General features: G+C 37.3%; 1 protein-coding gene across 1 annotated transcript in view; it reads right to left on the bottom strand.

Moving 5' to 3' along the window:
- Window positions 1–523: 523 nt before the first annotated feature.
- Window positions 524–23,197, bottom strand: part of ZNHIT6 (zinc finger HIT-type containing 6) — a 49,778-nt gene continuing 27,104 nt past the window's right edge. Inside the window, exons 7-10 of the mRNA XM_010987173.3 lie at window positions 21,943–22,023; window positions 20,402–20,479; window positions 4,557–4,681; window positions 524–709 (exon numbers count right to left, since the gene is read on the bottom strand). Coding sequence (XP_010985475.2) covers window positions 669–709; window positions 4,557–4,681; window positions 20,402–20,479; window positions 21,943–22,023 — 325 coding nt within the window. The 3' untranslated portion in view covers window positions 524–668. The remainder of the gene's footprint in view (window positions 710–4,556; window positions 4,682–20,401; window positions 20,480–21,942; window positions 22,024–23,197) is intronic.

Genomic DNA, 23,197 nt, shown 5'->3' with positions numbered 1-23,197 from the left:
ACACAGCAGAAAACGGCTCCTCACGACGCCCCTGTGTGGTGACGGCAAGAGCGGAGCAGGAATGGGATGAAAGGCGCAGAACTCACGGTAAGACACAGCTCACCGTGTGGACAAGTGGAGTCAAATCTGTGAGCCCTGACGGTTCCAACAACACTGCCGAGTCACACTGATCTTCTGAAGTGAATATAAGAAATGGTGGTTCATAGTATTTAGACAACCCTTTACACAGGACATCGTACTGGGTGCTACCCAAGTGAAAAAGACCCATTTCAAGTCGTCTCAATAAATCCCAGAGGCAAGAATGGGCAACGCAGGGGTCAGCCCCCCTGTGGCTGGAGGGCGTGCCCACGGCCTGTCTGTCCGGGGGGCTCCGCAGCAGGGAATGCTGACTTTGTGGCTGACACAGGTTATGCCTGGGTTTGGTCCTGCATCTAACCAACAAATTAAAAAAGTTTTCCGCCTACAGCAAGAAGCGTATTAAAGCCCAAGCCTGACAAGTGAATTCAAGAGGCTAGAAAACAGATTGAAAAATCTTTTCGCATTGTTTAATTACTTTTCAGAGAAACAAAAAATTCCATCCACCAAGTGACAACACCCTCACATCATCAATACGGCTGGTCCTCCAAAAGTGTCTGGGAATTTCCACGGTCTTGCTCCAAAAGAAGTGCTCAGTTTTCGCTGCCTGTGTTCTTAGCAGATTCACTTTTCACTGAAAAAAATAAGTAAATATACAGTCAAGTGTTTATACTGTTCCTGTTTGGCCTGTTCTGTTTTCCCCTCTTCTCTGCTCCCCTCTGATACATACCAGCAGCACTGCTCACGGGGACAGAAAACCATGTCATGTCCCAGGCAGCTGGGATATACGACTCCGGCCACAATAAATAGAGAAATGATGTCTGAAAGTGGCAATTATGTTTTGTGAGGTAACATCCTTCCTGACTCTGTGGAAGGCTGGGGAATGGTCACTTCACAGTGCGGTCAGGATCCGATACTTGCACCGCTATTATCACACAGGCTGGCCAAGTGCGGGTTGGAGTAACTTTTTCCATGATTTTTTTAAAACTTAAAATTGAGGGTCAGTATATGTTGAGTGCATGTGGGCTGACAGAAGGCTAGCTCATCGCCATCTCCTTCCTTTCACGGGAAAGAAGAGTCAGAGCAGAAATGGAGCTCCTTTGACACGTTGATCGCCACATCACCCAAATCTGGGTGACAGCTGTGTCTCCTCAGGGGCACCCCCTCCACAGTGGGCGAGCAACGTGACAGGGGAGCTCTGTCGAGACTGCAAGCACGCAAGACGGCGGTTCACTCACTGAACTGAGAGCTCCCTGAGGACAGGCCCTGGGCCTTTCTTCCGTGTACCTGTCCCCCTAGTCTAGCACATGTGCTCAACCAATATAATGCAAAGATCCTCTAACTTTTAAGTTTTTTTTCCCCCTCCAATTTGCAAAATGGGAACCAGAGGAACTTCTCTATTTATTTCATTGACTAGTGATGCTACAAGGTAGTAACACAAAAAACACTTTGAAAAATGGTATGGTTAGAATACAGGTTAATTTGCTTGAGGTTTATAGCCCTTTATCTCCGTTGTGTAGATAAGGAAACTAAAGCTGAGAGGCACAGTGAATGCCAAGGCCTCAGCTAGTAAGAGCTGATGTGAGAACCACAGACCGGGACTCTGCTTCGTACTCACCGAGTCCTTCTCATGAGTGAGGCTCCCAACAGATCCCATCCAAGACACCGTCCTCACCCCTGTGGAATTCCCTAAACTCTAGCAGAGCCCTTCAAGGGTCTCCAGGACATCACAGGGTCGTTGTTTTCTCTGCTGGCTTTCTCGGCGCTGAAACCATTACAGAACCTATTGCATCGTAAAGTCTACATGTGTGTTCCTGTGACTGAACTCTACCCCCATCTCACCGCCACACACACACACACACACACACACACACAAAGGAAGAAAAAGAGGGAGGAGGAATGAGGGTGGGAAGGAGAATGAATGAAAGGATTTACTGGCCCAACAAGAGGCTGACGTACGAGTGGCTGCTGTGACAGTATTTTCACTAATTCAAGTAATCAGGGTTGGGTTAGACTCCTTAAAAGGCAGAGGCATGTTCTAATTTTGAGCTATGTTAGAATAACAGAGACATGTATTTTGCCGACCTTACAGAATTAACGGGCCTTGTGCTCCACGGCACTGCAGTTTTGGGGAACACCCCTTCCTTTCTTTGCTTACTGAAGTTGCCCAGTTTTCTTTTCATGGAGCTCCATACCTTTTTCCTTAGACTGAAATGCAGCACGCTGTATCGTGTCATTAGATCTACCAGCTAGCTCTGGCAAACAAGGGCCCGTGAAACGAGTCAGGTGCTCTGAGCACTTCCCACTGCACTGACACAGGGTGGGCGATCCGCACTCGACCCCTCCAGTCTGGTGGGCTACCTTGCTGCCTACCCTTTTTCAGTCAACCTTTTTCATTCCGTACAAATCAAAAAGCAAGCAAGCAAACAAAACTTGTCTACTGCCCATCAACATAGGCAGACTTTTGAAAACATAAACTATGGCCATCTATGATCGTAACAAACATTGTAACAATCACCAAGTGTGCAGACAACTGAATCCCAGCCCAAAAACACATTTTCCCCGGACTGGAAGAGAGACACCTTCGCTATGAATTCAAGATCAAAATCCAACTTTCTTGCCTCCGGAGAGAGAATTTCAAGGCTTTCCAAAGAAAATGCCCTGCTCTTGTATAACCCCCCTCCCGTATTAAGGGGCCGCCCTGCAGAACGTCCAGTGTTGTGGGAACGTACGAAGAAGAGGGCACCTTGAAGGGCTCACGCACACACACGCACCTGCAGGAAGACCTGGCACTATTTTTAAAGTGTGTGTATTTATGATGTGACAACACTGATAAGGTCCTTTAACTCCTTCTAGATCCGCCTTGGTTCTTTGCAGCTCTAAACGACCCTCCATACTGAGAGCACGGGTCACTTGCGCTTCCTGTAAGTCCAATGTCATATATCCACCAAAAAACAGCAAATTTTACTTCAGAGGCTTCCAAGTACACTACAAAAGTAGCCTTCTCTTTCTGCTCCGTGACAGGAAGACTCACTGCAATGTGCATTCCTAAACAAGGTGAAAAAGAGGAGCTGTGTGTGCTGTGTTTATTTACACAGACAATGTTTGCTCTGGCTAGGAACCCACATTACTAAACAACTTTCCCTGAAACCAACATTTAGAGAGAGAGAGAGCGCTATGTGAATTATATTAAGGAAAAAGTAAGGTTTTACACAGCTTAAAAAAAAGTGAAACGGGTCATTTAGAACTGAAATTTCTAATTTAATTTAAGAAAATAAAACTGGATATTCTCAAATTGTACAAGATACAAAGTCAAGAATTAACCTAAAGATTTAGAGACCCACAATTGATTATTAAGTTTCACGCTTGCCAATTAAAAATCTAGTTTCAAGCTGTGGCACTGATGACATTTTGGCTACTTTGAAAAAAGATTTCTCCCATTAACTTCCACAAAGATAAAAAAAACCACCATATACACACACGAAGAAGACCCTTACAACAAAGGTTACTGCCTATTACAGTCTGTAATGTTGGTGTAACAATAAAAGCTGAACCACATTTCAAATAATGTTATTTAAAAAACAGAATTCAATCCAATCCAAGGATTCTGTGATTCTCTGGAGTTCGTTACAGTGAAACCTGGCCTGCACCTGTAATTTGCAGCTGAGCACGCCGTCTAATGGTTTTGAGTTACGGTGAGTGAGTGTCCTTCTCTCCCCTTTTAAAAGTAATTTTTTCATTTTATTCCTCTTTTAGAACTTAAATTCAGGAACATAATTAGTTTACTTTAATCAGTAACTGCATATATGGAAAAAGCATTTTATATACTAAACTTTTACAGATGCCATTTCCAGTTTTCATACTTCTTCCATTACTCACCAAAGAGGGAAAAATACCTATTTTTATGGAATCTCTAAAATGCCAAGGCATATAGCCAAGGAAACAAAATCAGAGAAAGTAAGACCAGTGGGTTTAAAAAAAAAAAAAAAAAAAAGGGAGATAAAGGGTCAAGGCCATGGCACTAGCTTATCCTAAACGCAGTCCAAATCTTAAACCCAATGTTCCCTGCAGCATTTCCCTTTCCACAAAGTAGAACACGAAATATGTTTTGTAACCCCTCATTTTTGAAACCTCTGTGGAGTTTTAACTGGGAAGTAAATTTACCCGGTCATGGACAGACTGTTGCTTAAAGGCTATTACCTTAAAAAAAGACAGAAGCACACAAAACTCCTAAAAGGAAAAGTACACATATCCTTTCACAGATAGACATTCAAACTGACTCACTTTGAGTTGATATAAGCTTACGTGCTCTCTAACAGGACAGGAGCAACAGCTCATTCATTTGGTTCCTTACACAATTATCTGCAGTTACAGAGTAAATTCAGTGTGTAAATGCGGCGGGAAAATATATAAAGACAGTCATGTAATTGCTTCAGTCTCAGTAGTTATTCTAAGCATCACAGGAACAAATTTACACTTACCTTGGTGAAGAATTTTCATGTCATTACTGTATTCTTTTAATACCACATGTAATGTTGGGTATTCAATGATCACTTTGTTCTTCAAATTGTCAAGGAGACTTTTGTCAGGATCCAGTTCATAGTATCTTACAGTAAAAAAGCAAAACAAACAAACAAAAATCAGAGTTTTATTCAAAATTACTCATAAAAAAAATGTAAGCCCCTTACATTTAAAAAAATTTTAAATGGTGATGACATTAATTCAGTAGTTATTTCCTTATAACATAGTAAGTTTAGTATAGCTAAGAAGTTCAGGTAAAAGAGCTATTATTATAGAGGTTCTAAGCTAAATCAAAAGCATATCAAATAATTAGACATTAAGAGAGCTCTAGAACATGCCATTCATTTTCATATCAAGTAAGAGATAAAGGCTGACTTTTACATAATATCTGTATTTGACATGTCATGAATTTTTCTTGGATAAAACACTGACTAGCTAAAAATTCAAATTCCTCAAATACATTTAGTTTGAGTCTTAAAAGAAAACCAAACAACTATCCCATGATAACTAATTTCTAGTAACACATGATGGTAAAATAACTGGCTACCAAGTATTTTTATAAAAATTTAACTCTAAATTATAAATACTTTCTGGAAATATATGTTGCCATATAATTAAATTTGGCTTTCCTTTATTTTAAAGTTAAAAAAAAAGAAGTTTGAACTTATGAGTGAAGTAAAAGCACAAAATTTTAAGAATTACAGAGATTATCAGTCATGGTATCGTGACGCAGCCAGTAAATTAGATGCTAATGTTCCTTAAGGTATGAAATTCACAAATCATTACTCTAAAAAAATTGTTTTTGAAGTTTATTTCAAGATGCATTCCCCTAATATCCTCCCTTGCCTGCTTTCTGGGGTAGGAGGAAAGGGGCGGAATTTCAGCTCGCTCACTAGGGAACGTGCTGGCATGTGACTATCATGTCACGACAAAGAGGAGAAAGTTGAGATCACATTCACCAGTATAGTACAGAGGTTCTCCGCCTTTTTTCCCTCCATCTCCCCTGAAGACAGATGATATTCACATGCAAAACACACATCCCAAGGGATTCCCAGTCTGATAGCTGGAACTCCATCCTTTCCCCTTCCGCTCAAGAAAGTGCACTGGAATACCAGTGTTCCAGGAGTGACATCGTCATTGGGATACATTTGAATCTGCTGTAATTTTAAGAGTAAATCATTCAAACTTCAGCATTTCTTAATTAATAACAAATAATTTGCACCATACCTTGCAGCTGACTGAGACATGCAGCACACTTACTAAGAACTCTTGGTGTAGTGATTTCTCTGTGTTCTAATTTTGTTCTATGTTTGTCCCGTGCAAAAGTTTTCCAATAAGAGAAAATAGAAGTGCTTAACAAATGCAATGCCAAGCCCACTTATAGAAACTGATTTCTTCTTAAGAAGTGGGTGACAAGTGAGAGAACAACTGTGAAACCAAAACTTTGTTTCTATTTGCCTGACCTCACATCCCAGCCCTGGAATTAAATTCTTCATTTTAGACTCATAGAATATTTTTTATGTTGAAAAGAAACTTGAAATGTAAAATACTCAGTTTTTTTCCTAAAGCAGCCACCCTGTGCCCATAGGCCACAGGACACACACATTCTTTTCCCTGTGTAATGTAATACAGATGTGCTTACGACACTTTAACAGTGGTTCTGGCATTCAAGAATTAAATGCTTCACATCTTTTATGCAGTATTTCCCTTTGAAATCAGCAGTGTTTTTTAAGAAGTTAGCATTAATTATACCAAAAAAAGTGAGATTAAATTATACCAAAGATACCAAAATACAAAATTAATTTATAAAGTAAAATATAAAATGGGTGTAACTAAATTTTTCTTAGGAAAAGCAAGACATGAATTTTCAAATAGGAACTTTTAAAGCGATATCCTACAAATACCTGTAGCAACTTATCTTCTGTGCGTTTTAATGGAAGCAAAGGCTTCTATTAAGACACTCTCCAAATAAGGGAATGTCTTCTACTTATTTCACTTTTTTGGTAAATAATTTTCAGTGTATATTCAATGTTTTAGGTGCTTTATTTCTTTTTAAAATATTAAATCTCCATTAAGCTTCTCTAGATTTTCAAAGCTAAAACTAAAAAAAAAAAAAAGGAATCTTCAAAAGCCACATGGTAACCAGAACCTAGTATTATTGCTGATACAGTATGAAGTGATCCCAGCAGAGGAACATTTAGAGATACTTAAAAATTACCACGTGGTAAGTTATGCATTATTTCAATTTTAAAACTATAATTAATTATACTTGTTTAATTAAAAAAACTGGTCCTTATTTTATGTGCCATGTAGGCTCTTAGGATGTAAAGATTCATATAAAAATTTATAATGAATTATTTAAAAATATTTTATTCAAACGCAGTGAAAATCTGGTGTTTTGTGTGGTTTTAATTAGAACCACCGAACCTTATTTAGTGTTCACCCTACAGTGTCACACACTTGTAATCACAGCACTATTGCTTGTGAGTGTCAAGAAGCTTCAGGGCCCCAGTTTTCTAGTCTGTCGCAAGGTCAGATTCCACTAGGTAATCTTTAACTAATGTTCTGACGTTCTCTGATTTTCCTACTACTAGTCGTTACTCTTAGTCTACCATTAGTCTACCATTAATCTATTTGCTAGCAAATAAGACGTAAATTATGTGAACTATTTTATAAAGGAAGGCTATCAAACACATATGGGCAACATTTTGTAGACCTGGGTTGTAGTTAAAGGAAGCAGTAATTTTTAGTGGTTGCTTGGGTTTGGAGTCGAACCCTGAGTTACAGTCCTGGCTCCATCACTCACTGGCCTGTGATTCTGGACAAGTTATTTAACGTCTCTAATCTCTAGTTTCCGTGCTTGAAAATGGAGGTAATAATAGTATAGTTTCAGAGAGTCACTATGAGGGCTGAACGATAAAACACAGAAACTGTGAGCTCATTTACTTAAGCCGTGAACACAGTGTTACATTTTTATTCATCTAAAATAACAACACATTCTTATAGATACTTTAGTTTGGGACAAAGTCAGTGAACCTCTTCAGTAACAAAGGATGGCACTTTTACGTAAGCACTGAAACACTTATTTTCCTTTTTATGCATTTTGCATTTTAAATGTAGCCTTATAACTTTCAAATCAATATTTTACATCATATTTACTTCTAAGAGGTACTACTTTGAATGCTTCTGTTCCCATCATCTTGAGGTAGGTTGTAGAGTCCAGCTTGGCACTGCCTAAAGCATCCTTTGTAAGCCATTAAGTCACTGAATCCTGAGGGACAGTTTCACCTTTTTTAATACTTTCATGAACTCTGGTGCTTCCAGTTAGTAAAAGGGCTCTGCCACCATAAGACAAACTACTTGGTTTTGAAAGAACTAAGGTACCAACATTTGTCTTTTCTTTTACCCTTAGGGATCCTATCAGACGGTTCCCCTTGTGATTTCCCTTGCTCGCCCTCAGCGGTTGCTGGCGGACCCCGCCCCAGGCAGCCTCACAGGGGCGCTGTAAGGGCAGCACGGCTCAGCGCGCTGAACAGGTGTTACAGAGAGTGACATCGTATAAATAAAAGTTGTCTTGATACTCACGGGCATGCTTTTAAGTTTGGTTCTGTTACTGACCTTCAGAGAAACTAGCCAAGTTCTTGAACTTCTTTCTCAGCACTTTATTAGCAAATTAGGATTAAAAAAAAAACAAAAACTTCTCATAACTCAAAAGGAGATAAAATTAAAAACAAAATCACAAACCACTCTATTTCCCATCTCATCACTGATACCCCCTAGATCACCTTCTCTTCCACCTCCTAAAAAGATACCCTGAAACTAAATTTGAAAATTTTCCAAATGTAACAAATTAGTAGCAATCCCTAGGCCACAGAATTTTTCCACTATAAAGGAAGGTCATCCAATGAGGTGATCACCAAGATCCTTCCAGCTCTAGAATTCTACAAGTGTTGATATTTCTCTGCCAATGGCTGCAATTAACCTATATTCCTAATAGTTGTATTTATTTCTTAACTTAGGTTTCTAAGTTAAAAGTGCACCTGATTCCAAAAGTACACAGTCCAATCTCTTGCTGTTTAAAAAAAATTAACCTTAATGTAAGTCAGTTTATTATAGTCTAATAGCTAAATAGCTAAATGTTTTTAAAAGTATGGCTCATTCTGGTATTATCTGAATTCAGTAAGGTCCCTGAATCAATTATAAGCTAAATGTTTTAAATTTGCACTTAAATTCTTTTAAAATAACAATTTTAAAAGTACTAAACTTATTCTAATAGAGCAGAAACAGAACAGATTAAGTGAACAAACTAGCTTTTAAAATCCAAATGAAAAGGAAGAAAACAGACTGTTAACAAAGATCTGCAACAGGAGAAAAAACAATACGTAAACTCAAACTACAACATATAAAACAATACTAAGTACAGGTGTCAGTTTCTGAACTCTTCTGTTTACAAGAAAAAGGTATTATTTAAAATTTCTCCAAATAATAGTCCCTTGTGACAATTCTTGCAACTCATACTGTCCACGTCACACTAGAAACAGATTTTGTCAAATTTTTTCTTACCTAATTTCTCCTCATTTTCGTATTTTAAAAAATACAGTAATTGAATTAGTGGCTTATTGCGTTTTGTCTTGGGACTTTTATGTAAACATGCAAACGAGGACTCCACATGCTTGACATGGGGGACCAGTCATGAGGAGGGTGGTGCAGACATACACCTCCACTCAGAAAGCTCACCGCTCAGCACCGTGCTGGGAGATGGTCCCAGGCTGCTGATGACATGAAAGCTATGAGATGTGGTGAGAGGAAGTGACCAACTACACATTTTAAAACACGCTTTAAAGAGGGCCATACCAGGCTCTTGCTCTGGATGCCATTTGTTCAGTCTTTCCTTTTCCTCACCAGTCAGCTCAATTACTTTTAAATCCAGAAGGCCTGGGTTCCAGTCATCACTGGTCCTTACAAGCTGTGACTTCTCAAGGGTACTCAGTTTTCCTCATCAGTATAAGGATGGAAAGGTTATCTAGTCACCAGCCAGCTTGTAAAGATGTAAGTAATAGGTGAAAATGTTTCTAAGTGTAACTTGCCAAACTAACATCAGTAATAAGACTTTATACTACAAAGGTAATTTAGCATCTTTAGCAGGGAAATAACATAATTAACAGGAATTATGTTCATGATCTATATGATGAGGCTAGTTAGTAGAAAAAGCATGAACTTTGCAGACAAAAAGACCTCAGTCCAAGTCCTGGCTTTGTAACTATAACTTGCTTTCTTTGGAGAAGTCAAATTGTCAGAGCATAAGATTCCTATCTTGTAAAATAGAGAGATAGAACGTATTTCATTAGAATTAATGCATGTGAAAATGTAAACAGTGCCTGTTCCTTCATCAATTAACCCCTCAAATATTTATTTAGTGTCTACCATATACAGATAGGCTGCTAGGTAATGGAAGTTCATAGAAATAAACCCCACAGTTTATTGGGAACGCTAGTCAAATAAACTACTACCACATTGCATTCACTGGGACAGTGCTACGATAGACTCTTAAGCAGGGCAGACGCTCAATGAACCGTCTCTCTTCTATCTTTTCCACCTCCCAATGGTCTTTCAGGCTGCACTGTGCCTGTAATAAATACCCAGGCACTTCATTTGCTAAACCCTAGCTCCACTCCTTAACTGGTTCTTAAAAATCCCTCTTTCTCCATTGATTTTCTCTTAGTTAACAAAGGAAATTCTAATCAGCCTTATTCTTTTTTCGTTTTCTTTTGGGGGGGAAGGGGGAGGTAATTAGGTTTTAATTAATTATTTAATGGAGGTTCTGGGGATTGAACCCAGGACCTTGTGCATACTAAGCATGCGCTCTACCACTGAGCTATACACACGTCCCCATCTAATTAGCCTTACTCTTGTTAACAAGACACACGCTTCCTCTGGTACTAGACTCAATGCAAGAATCTGATCAGTACAGATTGCTACATCTTCAATCTCTATTAGGAACTATCACTTTGGAAAATATGACTGAGCTGCTCAGAAAAACTTTTGCTGAAAGGTTAAACAGTTCATGAATTAACTACACCACAGAATTATATTATTTTAGAGTTAGCAAGAACTTACTCTAGTCTTTTTTTTTATCTTCCAGGTGAGGGCACTGAAGCCCTGAGAAGTCAAGAATCTTACTCAGGGTTGCTCAAGGAGATGCACAGTTGCAGCTACAAAGCTGATCTTTTGAGTTCTTCACATAACTGTTTGCTTGTCCACTATCTCCTCACTCAACACATATTTACTGAGGTCTACCATGTACCAGATACTGTTTTGGAACTAGTAGGTAAGTAAACTAGTAAGTATTCACTAGAGATGAAAAGATGAAGGCTTTCCAGGAAGAAAGTATATGTAAAAGGTAGATAGAGAATATGGGAATACACATAGAATTCAAACAGTTTTGGTATCTATTATAAATTTCAGTGAGAGATCTGGTGGAAAGAAGGTCAAAGCACTTTGGCTAAAATGAAGTATCTGAGTCACCTAGAAATTTCAATTAATTATGTCATTATTCCCTCTGAAGAGTATGTAAAGTTGGACACAAACTATTATTCAACATAACTAGAATAGATAAATTTGGTAGAATAACATCGAGGTGAGAATTTAAAATATACTTCCCAAGTTTTTAGAGAAAACTCTCATTTTATATTTTACCTAATGCCCTTAACCAATTAACCCAAATAGTTCATATCTGATATGAGATCATCATTATGGAAACTGCAGGCTTATAATCTGTTAAGAATTTGACCATCATACCACTTTGAACCTACTTTTCAGCACAGCCTCTCAAATTAAAATTCTCAAGTTCACAGGTGAGAAACTTCAATAGCTGTGCTCGCCTCTGCCCTGTAAACCAGTGAGCTGAGTTTCAGCCTTCCTCGAATTCACTTTACAGCCCTCATCATAAGACTGCCTCACGCAGAATGTAACACGAAACCCATTCCATCACTGGGCGTGTCATCTCTGAGACGATCAAAGTATTTATTTAGCCCCCTGCTCTACATACTTCCTTGATGTGTGTGGACATTCTTCAGGTTGATTCTAACATTTTCTAGTCCTTAAATGATCCTTTGCTTCCTTGTTCTAGAGTCTAGACCCAAAAGGTGGCCAGAGGCTAAGACCCTTTTGAGCATGTACTCATCGTGATCATGACTCTCTCTTTGGAAAATAATCGAGAACCCCAAAAAGGCATAATAATGAACTAAGGTTGAGTTCCACACAATCTAAGAACATGCACTGTGGTCATTCATGGTGCTGAGACATGTGCTATGTTGCAAAGAACATAGCAAAAGTTTGGAGGCAGGTAGGCATATGTTTGGATCTAGGTCCCACCAGTTAGTGGTTACAAAGCCGCAGGCAGGGCTCTCCATCCAACTAATGTATAATGTATAATTATAATGTATAATGTATGTATAGTGTAACATAATTATAATGCATATAAAATGCTTAATCAAGTACCTAAAAAAGAATAGGAGGCACTCAGCAAGAGGATATCACTGATACTATGTTCCATTAAGACACTCATCAGCCTCTAGATTTAACCTTGATTTTTTTTTTTAAGATTTAACCTTGATTTTAAATCACTCTTGCAGCAAGTATTTTTTTTCTGTGTGTTTGGGAAAACTTACTCAGGTTCTTCACACTTTTTTTGTTGATACATAACCTAAAATAATTTTGGAAAACAATGATACTTTTATACATTAAAAAAAATAAATCTAAATTTCATTTAAAATCTTTACTCACGAGTTTAAGTAGATATAAAGAACATAATTTATGGTGTGGCGTAAACATTGACGACTTCAATGAAAATGTTACATCACTCTTATGCAAATTCACTAGAATCTAAATACCATGGGAATGATACCAGTATCTTTCGTTTAAAAAATTTATGAACAAGTCCTTCTTAACAGTTACAAATCTTACATGGTTCCCTTTCCTCCTTGAAGTTGTATTTCCATTCTAATTCTCTACCAAATTTTTACCCTAAATAAATGTATGCATGGAAATCTTTTACTTAACATCCAATCATACTTCTCTGTAACAAAAATGTGTATGTAAGCTAAAAATTTAATTTCATTACCTATGACCTGAAGGATTTACTGTTAAAATTTCTTCTGTATTGAATAATTTTAACTATCACAAGTATAAAACTGATCAAAACACAAACATTATTACCAACATTTAAAGTAAGCTCTTCTTGGAAATGCATGTTTTAATGTGATGGGTGAGCACTGATGATGGCATCTTCTACTGTATAAAAGGCTATTTACTACTGATTGTTAGATTAAGTGATTTCCCCCCACTTATCTCTGCAGCACTCATTAGTAGAATTAAATTCCAACAGGAAAACAAGAGGAAGTTTAAGTAATCTCATCTAAAGAGCACGCTGCTCTCACTCACTAACCCTTCCCTCATCACAGTGATTCTCAAGGGATCTAACTAAAAGGCAGGAATGGTCTCTGGCTATTTACATAAGACAAGGCACCTGCAAGCAGTTAATGCTGTTCCTGGAAATCCTGGCATTCCTTTAATGTTGTCTGATATATATTTAATTCTGCGGCATTATTATCAAAATAATCTTAACTTTCAAGATCCTCAATTCCCTAATAGCAGGGTATTTTTTAAAAATCCTAACTTTCAACATACATATTATAAATTTCCAGAATAGATAAACAAGACCATACTGTATAGCACAGGGAAATATATACAAGATCTTGTGGTAGCTCACAGCAAGAAAACAATGTGACAATATATGTATGTTCATGTATAACTGAAAAATTGTGCTCTACACTAGAATTTGACACCACATTGTAAAATGACTATAACTCAATAAATTATGTTTAAAAAAAGACTTAAAAAAATAAATTCCCTATTTAGAATATCTTCAAAGTATATATTTCAAACATTCTCTGTAAGCCTGAAATAAGATTTAAATTTCTATTTCTAGTTCAATTAGGAAAAGGGTACAGACTAATATCTTTAAGGATGTAGAAATTTGATTTAAAAAAATTCATCCTAATATTAAATGGCATATTTCTTTACACAACTTCAACAACTCAACTGAGTAAACATCTACCAAATAGTTACTATATAGAAAACATGTCAGACACTGTATGGGATTCAAAAACGTCCTCAAGGACTTCACCACCCTGGCCAGTGTTTCTCAAAATGTGGTCCCAGGGGTAAGTTACATTGAGATCCCCAGGAAGGCAGAGACTGCAGACAGCGCAGGTTTCTGGGTACCATCTATGCAAGACTGACTAAACCAGAAACTCCAAGGGCTGGGCTGGAAATCTACATTTCCAACTGTCCTGGGTGCTTATGATGGACAATGAAGTCTGAGAAGCACTGTCTGACAAAAGAAGAAATACAGGTTAAACGATCCGCTGGAGAGACGCCTGTGGTACGGGAGCATAATTAGCCAGGAGGGAGCTGGCAGCACCGTGAGGGAGGCGGGCAGGAGACCGGGCTCCTAGAATCAACAAGGGCTGAGAGGTGGCGCTTTCTGGCAGAGCTGAGAGTCCAAGAAGCCAGAATTGGAGCAGGAACTGGGAGATCGGCTCTGCTCGAAGGCAGAAGAGGGTCTTTGTCTGCTGGTGGGCAGGTGTTCATGAAAGCCAAAACAGAGGTCAGGTGGGTCTCATTCGAGGCCTTTCCATAGGCAAAACCAGTTTCTCTAAAAGCACATAGGAAAAAGTGTCTTCTTAACTTCACACAGCAAATGATTTTTAAATACTTCATGTTACAGATCCAAAGAAAGTAAAGTAACCTTAGTTTTTTTTTTTTTTATTTAAAAAACATCCTCTCAGCATGGAAATAAAATCATCCAAGAGAAATAGCTCATCCTTTTGCTGGTTGCTTTTCAAAAGAAAAAAAAAGTGTTCCAAAATTATGAACTGCAACCAGCACAGTGGGAACAACTCACAGAATCTGTGCGAGCACAACAGGGTGGCCCCTCAAGAAGAGCAATAATCTGTGATGGTCGTGAAATCAAAGCTTACATGAAACGCTTTCATTTGGCTTGGGCTTAGGGTCTAAACTCTTGGCTTTATACGCCAAGTTCTGGAGGTACAGTGAAGGCAACTGGTGTGTGCATCCACCAAAAACTGACATGCAGAGGCACCATGTTTTCCACGGGGCACCTGTCACATCACATATATTAAATACATATCTACTGTGACCACGTACCTATCGCCCCTTGACTGTGAGCATCCCGAGGGCCCACCTTTTAGACATCTATGCATCCCTAGGGCTTAGCACTGTGCTGGCATGTGGAAGGGACCCGGGGAATACCAGCTGAGTAAGTGAGAAATAGAGACTTGACCAGTCTTAACCCCATTGAGATACTTTAGGTCAAGGTCACATATCAAAAATTTTATTCTCAGAACAAGTGCTACTTATTCCAAAGAAACTTTAAATTATACTGGGCAGTTGTTAACAATAGACTCTCTCTCTCATTTTACATATTGAGCATTGAAGCCCCCAACTGATTAAATGATATAAAGTCACACATGACCACTAAAAAAAAATCTTTTAGAGCAGGAATTGGCAAACGATGGTCAGCAGGCCAAATTCAGCCCACTGTGTTTCTGATAATAGAGTCTTACAGACATACCCACTCATTTAGTGCTACGATGGTGGGCTGACAAATGAGACCATATGGCCCACAAGGCCTAAAATATTTACTCTCTGGTCATTTGCAAAAAAGCTGTCCAAACCCTGCTTTAGAGTACTGAAGTGGTATCAACACCTCGCACGTAGCAGGCACACATATATTTAAGTGAATTAGTACACTACTTATTAAAAAAAAATTAAGACTGAATTCCTATTGTGGGAAAGTCACTGACTCAGCACTGCAGGAAATACAAAGATGCTTAAGTTAGCCACCATCTTCAACAGGGAGTTTATTATCATACAGGGTAAGTTTTATTGGGGTAAGATGTAAGGACTGTAGGAACCTATGAGAAGTACAATTTTTGAGGTTCAAAGGATAAGGAAATCACATCCAGTTGGGGGTAAGTGACAGGCTCCACCGCAGACACGGACAAACAATAGTCTTCTCAGGAGAGTGGCGAGGACAGAAGTAAAGGAGACTCATTATGGAGGCCAACCACGTAAGGCAGGGTGGCGAGAGAGAAGTGAAAGATGGCTCTAAGGTTCTATGCCTCACTTACGAGAAGAATGACAGTGCCAATAACAAGGAATGACTAACAACATTAGTTGATTGTTTACAAGATGTCAGGACCTCACTTAAAATGACACACACACAGACATACGCACTAGGAACAAATGGATATGGTGTGATGAGATTTAAAAATGTTGAGTGTAAGATTTAATGAGATGTATAAGAGAAGATAGGTGCAAACCAGGATTTGAAGTCTGGGAGAAAGGCTGAAAATATCTCTAGATTTGGGAGTCATTTGTACAGAAATAACGGTTGACAACATCTTAAATAAACAAGCTCCTGAAGCTTCATATCCTTCCAACGTCAATTTATGTCAAAAGAAATGTAAACTGACATGACCGGGTATCTGTCCCCTTGTTGTTTAGTGGTGTTGGGAGCATAGTTAATATTGAACTTTGGATACTCTCCAGACGTGTAAGAAATCATTTGGCTGAATTAAGCTGTTATTCAAAAAAAAAAAAAAATAATGCACAATACAGTCAACTGCCGGCCACATGGAACTTCTTGTTTTAAACAGATTTCCTCCTTTTACTAAGAAAAGTAATCTCTAGGATTAAAACAACAACGAAAGCTCTTACATTCATTGAGTCAATTCAATGAGATGTTCATCTAAATGTTGCAACTTGTAATGCATAAATAACACATATTTACTGAGACTGATTTGCTATGTGCCTGGCATTGTCCTCAGTAGCTGACATGCATTATCTGAAGGTACTTGTCACAACAATGCAATATCATTTGTCCTCATCCCCACCTTCAGGTGGAAAAACAGATTTAGTAACTTTCCAAGATCTGTATCAAATTTATAACATTATTTCAAATTTACAGAAAATCTAGCTTGATGCAGGTTTTTGGATAAAAGCAAAAAGGTTATTTTGGAACATTTCATAATTTGGGTTAGGTCTGAGAAACAGTGATTTAATAAATTTAGTATTTGTAATGGTAAGACTTCTGGTCTACAAAGTCTAACCTGGAACCTCTTAAAGTAAAATAAGATCTAATTCTCCACAGATTATGTATTCTGGAAGGATATTACTATTTCTTACTGGAATATGATCTAATTTCACTCTGAAGGGACTCTATTAATATGGGGTCAGGCCGTTATTTTTGAAAATAACATTCCCGAAAATGATGCCACTTCTACTTGAAACTCAACATGCCCTAAGCCTCTCCAGGCTTCGCCTCCATCTCTCAGAAGACAGATCCACACCAGGTACCTCATTCACCTTGTTTTTCCACTACAATAGAACTGTACGCTACTTGGTCTTATATAAACCCCAATTTTATTTATATGCCAGAAGAGTAAACATGCTTAATTAATGGTTTTTGAGTAAATTTGGGAAGAATTATCTCACAACAGCTTGAACTACACCTTTGTCAAATCAGAATCTTATATAAACATCAAAGCAGCAATGTAAACATAAAAGATAGAAAATGTACTTGAATTTCTTTATGGAAAATAAATAATTCCATTAATAAGTAAAATATAGGTCTAAAATGTAATAGATTTGACAAATTATAGTTGAATGGACAGTATCAAAGCTTGGAGTATTCTAAATTTTCCAGTCAATAATAAGTTAGCCGCAATACAATGGCTGCCTCTGCTGGTGCCTGGCATTACCAACATACGCTTTTCTACTTCAAAATCACTCATTTACTTTCTGAGAATAGAAGGCTGGTGAGAAATGATGTGGCAAGAGGGCAGTGTGGTCCTGCTAACATAAGCACGTTACATGAATTCTTCTCCACTGGGAATGAAAGCTCCACAAAGGCAGGAAATGGTTTTCCTAACTGCTATCACCCCAATATCTAGAACAACACCTGGGCCACAGTGGACACCAAATGTTTGCTAAATGGATGAATAAACTGATATAAGAAGACATACATACTTTTACAAGAAGATACAAATTCAAACCCTGTGTATTCTAGAAAGAAAACTCCCAAATAGATCAGCAACAAATTCCTTAGGGTTAGACATATAGTCTCTGATCACCTAAATCAAAAAATAAAAGTCATATATGGCAAAGGTAAAGCCTGGGAAACATTTATGATTGCTCTAGCTGATCAGGTATATGCAGAGACAATTGTCATAAACCCTCCAAAAATGGAAAACACAACCAGTGGAAATTGGCAATACCAAGTATTTGGTAAAAAGACTTGACTCTGAAGTTACTGGAATGCTATAAACTGTACGATACATTTAAAATCAGACAGCCACAAGGAAAATACATGTTTCTGCCTTCTAAGCACTTTTCAGGAAATAATAAAATCCTCTTATTTAGCATGCTTATCTTAAATTAGAAGCTCACATTTTATAACCTATAATAATCTCACTTAGATGTTCTCTGAATGTTCTTTCCTTTAATGATATAACTGTAATTAAGTATACAATCGAATGTAAACGCTCATCTTAGCCTATGTATGAATGTATTATCTGTTTAAAAATCTTTAATTAAAAAAAACTCCTTCCAAATGTATCTCCATAGTATCTAATTTCATTATTCATGATTAGAAAATACTAATAAAACTGGGAAGTTCTGCACAAATTAGGATAACTAGATCTTAAGGCTGACCTAACAATCAGAAATATAAGGATTAGTGGGAGGGGACAGCGCAATGGTAGAGCCTGTGCTTAGCATGCACGAGGTCCTGGGTCCCATCCCCAGTACCTCCATTAAACAAACAAACAAGCAAACAAACAAACTTAATTACCTCCCCCATCTTAAACAAACAAACAAAACCAAAAAAACTCCCAAAAAAGCAAAAAAGAAATATAAGGATGTACCTTATCACAGCTTAGGTTCACCTTCATGATAAAAGCTACCTTAATTGGATTTTCTAACATTACTATTGCCTTAAAATGATAACATCACAATGCAGAGTTAAAAAGGGTGGCAATTTTTATAGCCAAAGTTCTTAGACCTTGGTTATAATCTTCTGCTTCCTCTTCTTTGATGGGATTTTCATACATCATTGAGTTCAAGTAAATGAGTCAAATGGGGAAACCTGGAGGACACGTTTCCTACATAAATAAGGAACTGTCAGCACTTTTCACGTTGCTCAGGCTGACTCAGGTTTCGTTAGAAAACACCCTGTTCTAAGCATTCCTTCAGGTGGTGTTGACCGCTCACCTTTTACTTTATTAATCCTCATTCCCTCCCCTTCGGGGGCTAAGAAGATTAAGCCAAGGCCTAACCAAAGCTCTTATTGGGGTCCTAAAGAAGGAAAGTCATAAAATAAGAGAAAGTAAAGGACCTTAAAGGAAATGGTGCCCAGAGAAGCTCAGTGACCAGAATTAGGTCATCCAGCCTTCTCTGCCATGCACTCCTTTTGACCTAACCTTTTTTTTGGTTAGGGTTTATTCCCTTTGGTTCTTGTTAAAATAAAACCTACCACTCTGACTGGTATCCTCCTGTCTTCTGGTCTCTATGTACCCTGATTTCTCTCTGTGCGACTGCCCGAAATGGTTTTTATGAACTGCCCCTCCCCTCCCCCGGAACATGTCATGCTGTAGGCATTTCTGCCGCTCTCCTAGAAACCCCTGGTCTCCTGGGGCAAGCGGAGATCGCCATCCCCGTTCTCTCTTCATGGATTTACAGTACATATTTCCAAGTTGAAAACAAATGCTGCCTGGGCCTAAGCAGTCTGTCCTATACTATAAACTTCAAAATAATCAGCATCCTACATTTCCCTTTTATCACATACGATTTTGGTTGCCTTGAATTTTGGAAGAAGTCTTTTTGTAAGAATCTGTTGTAGCAGCAACAATAATAGTAACGGTAGCAACAGTAATAATAAAAGCTTACACTTACTTAAAAGCACGTGTAAGTAATTATCTTAATCTCTCATGACAATCTGATTATTATCATCCCCATTTTAGAGATGAGGAAACTAAGGCGAGTGAGGCTATGTCATTTACTCAAGTTAACAAAATTGGAAACAGACAGAGCTGGGATTCAAACCCAGTTCTGCTTTCACAGCTTGGATTCTTAAACCTCTAAGCTATACTAGTAAATGAAATCACAGACGAGACCAATCATATCTAGTCTGAACTGGACCTAGTACTTTTGTTAATGAAACAATGGGGGATGGGGAAAGCATCAGATCTTAAACATCAGTACTTTGCAATTCAGGATAATGACATCTACCTGGCACTTAAGCAGACTTTGCAGGGACTCCCAGGGATCTTTGAATGTCTGCTTCATCATTCCATTAACGAAGGAAAAGAGGGCCCAGTGCTGTTAAGACTCTCAAATCACATGGTTTGTTAAAACCTGGCTCTCTTCACATTTCTATGCAGAGTTCTTTCCACTGTGATATATACAGTGGTCAGTTGATCACGTGAATTTTTTACTTCCAAAGGCAAAAACTTAAACATCAGAACTCTGCTGTAGAAAATATTTCTAATGATAGTGTGATTAATTAAAATTTTTAATTTGATGGTCATTTATAAAAGCCTAGGCTTTGTTGACAGCCAGATAATTAGTAAAATATCTAGCTACATAAGCTAATCAAGCTACTTAATTATATTACCAAATTAGAAAATATTTAAAGACATAGAGAGGGAAGCAATTTTACCTTACTAAGTTTTGCTGCATATGTTCAACCTTCATTAAAATGTGGACCCCAGTCTGAGAGCGAACATAGGCTTTCAACCTGAAATAAAAAATGTCATACTGAAGGAAGCAAAACTGATTTTTAGTGTATTTTAAAACTCTATCAAATAACACAACATTGTAAATCAACTATACTTTAGTAAAAAGAGAAAACTGTGTCTGTGGAAGACCAAGCACATGTAAGCAGCTAGCACCACTGAAAATTCATCTGTCCAAGCAAAGAAAAGGCGTTGAATATGTTTTCTAACCAAGGGTCTGAATTTTTAAAAATTACCTTTCTTCTCTCTGTACAGACTGAATTAATCTTGCTTTTTTATTCATTTTCAAAAAAAAAAGTATCCAATTTGGTGACAGGTATTTTGTCTTATTGTTAAATATATGACCAACAATAAACACCTAGATTGCTGGTAGTAAGGGGAAAAGCAGCCCTACTATGGTAGTGGTCCCAAAGACACTACTTAATACGGGACATGGGTCTGCTTGAGCCCGGGCACCACCTTTTATGAAAAGTAGAAAATGAGATTTAACTAGAACTGGATCAGACACTTTAGAATTCACTCAGTTTAAAATTCAAAACAAACCAAGCATTCTTATTCTAAGCAGGTATCACCTGGTGAAAAGAACTTCCTGCCCAGAAATACTGATGACTCACATACAAATAGTTTCCTTTTTGGGTGCTGCCTACTAGCCCTGTACCAGAAACTTTACATATACAATTTCTTAAAGTTTCATAACAACTCTATATGGTAAACATCATCGTTCTCATTTTACTGATGAAAAAATTTAAGGCCTGAAAGTTAAGTAAGTTGCTCCTGATCAGACAGCTAATAAGGGGACAGAATTAGCTACTCTAACCCAGATATTCATGACTGAATCTTTCCACTATGTTGTGTTAATCATTTTTGTCCACGGTGTATTTCTGGACAGGAGGCCGAGTATATCTTGCTAAGTTTTATGAAGACTTGGCTGAAAGGGGATTTCCTGTCTTTAACAGTTACTTGGAAACTCTTAATTTTCAGAGTTTTAAGTTCAACTTTGAAAAAGATAGTTTAGTTTGAGGGTTAAGGGTACAGACTGACTCCAGACTTTCTGGGTTTTAATCCTAGTTTCCCTGTTTATTAGCTATATGAAGTCACTTAACCACTTTAAGGCTCAGTTTCCCCATCTGTAAAATGGATGTAATGAGAGTCATCTATATTAATCGGTTATTATGAAGATTAAAATGAATTAATACACTTATTATTATAAGCTTCAAAGAGTATATAGAACACAAGTAAACAGTAAGTGTTAAGTACTGTTATTACTACAACCAAAATCCTCACCAAAAACATCGTCTTTGACTGACAAAGCCTTGAGTACACACCAAGGAAATGGGACAGAAAGTAAACTGTATTGAAACATAACATCCTAATAAAGACATGGCTTTACATAATAAATATGCACGTAATACATTCCTTAACATTTTGAATAATTTCAGAAAGTTGGAAGATTTTTGAAACATACCTTTGACGAATTACAGGATCAGACTTTTCAGGATCAATGTAAGGTCTTAGGATCTCATTAATAGTTTTATCATCTGGTACTCTTCCCGACAAAAAAAAACAAAAACAAAACTTAATTATTTATGATTATCTATTAAAGGTGTTAGTTCAAAATTACTAAATCTTGTGGCTTTTCTTTTTTAAAAAACTGAGCACAGACCTTTCATTTTAGTCTTGGCAAAATATAATATCCTTTTAAGCAAAAGTTACTTAGGAAAAACCTCAAAAACACTTCTTGGACACACTTAACAAAATCTTAAAAAATAATATTTTGAGAAGCTCCTTATAAATCAATTATAAAAGTATGAAGCTTCTTTTAACACACCTGTGGTTCAAAGATGAAAAGAAAGATGTCAAGGTGAAATATTTTGAAAGCTGCATAAATGCAAAATTTGAAAAAAGGTTTCAGATGATGCTAATTTCAGGGCATGTTCAAGTTTATTCATTCTTTTGAAAATTGATGAAAAATGAAAATTGATACTACTTTTCCTAGAAGTAAAGCATTTTAAGGTTTTCCAAATTTCCTATATGTATGAACACTGTGCTGTGGAAACAAAATTAAGACATTGTTTTGAACTAGTAATTTTCCTTAGTCATTCACACATATTCCCAGACACTATTGTGCTGCATACCCCTACCTGTAAAGTATATGTCTTTTCCCTGTCTTTAGTCTGGCGTGCAATTTTAAATAAGAAAGTTTGTCATTAACATCCATATGACAGTTACAAAGAGAGGACATTTATGCATAATATAAATATATACTAAAGGTATTATTTAAAAAGCAACTTTAAAATTTTCCTAAATCAAGGAATCAAATACAACCATTAAATTTTTTAAATGATGTTTGAAAATGTTCATAATATGAAAAAAAGTAGGCTAAAAAACTTACATAAACTAATTTCAATTATGAAATTACTCATAGATACATGTCTAAAACAATATATTTTCTGAGGACACACTATGACGTTAATAGTAGTATTTTTATCGTAGTAGAATTTTGGGTTATTTTTTATTTCCTGTGTAACCACCTAGCTTAAGATTCTTCCTCTTGATTCTGCCTGCATCTCTCTCCTCAATGCCTGTCCCTCTGCTGATGCAAACATCATCATGATTTCAGTGCTAATCATTTCACTATAGGTATTTCTAAAAAGTATACTGTTTCATTTTGGGGTCTTTTCATATTGCAAACAGAATCATACTCTGTATTCTCCTTTAAC

Source organism: Camelus dromedarius, chromosome 14, assembly GCF_036321535.1.
Source record: "Camelus dromedarius isolate mCamDro1 chromosome 14, mCamDro1.pat, whole genome shotgun sequence".
NCBI lineage: Eukaryota > Metazoa > Chordata > Mammalia > Artiodactyla > Camelidae > Camelus > Camelus dromedarius.
This window is presented reverse-complemented; position numbering and strand designations above follow the sequence as displayed.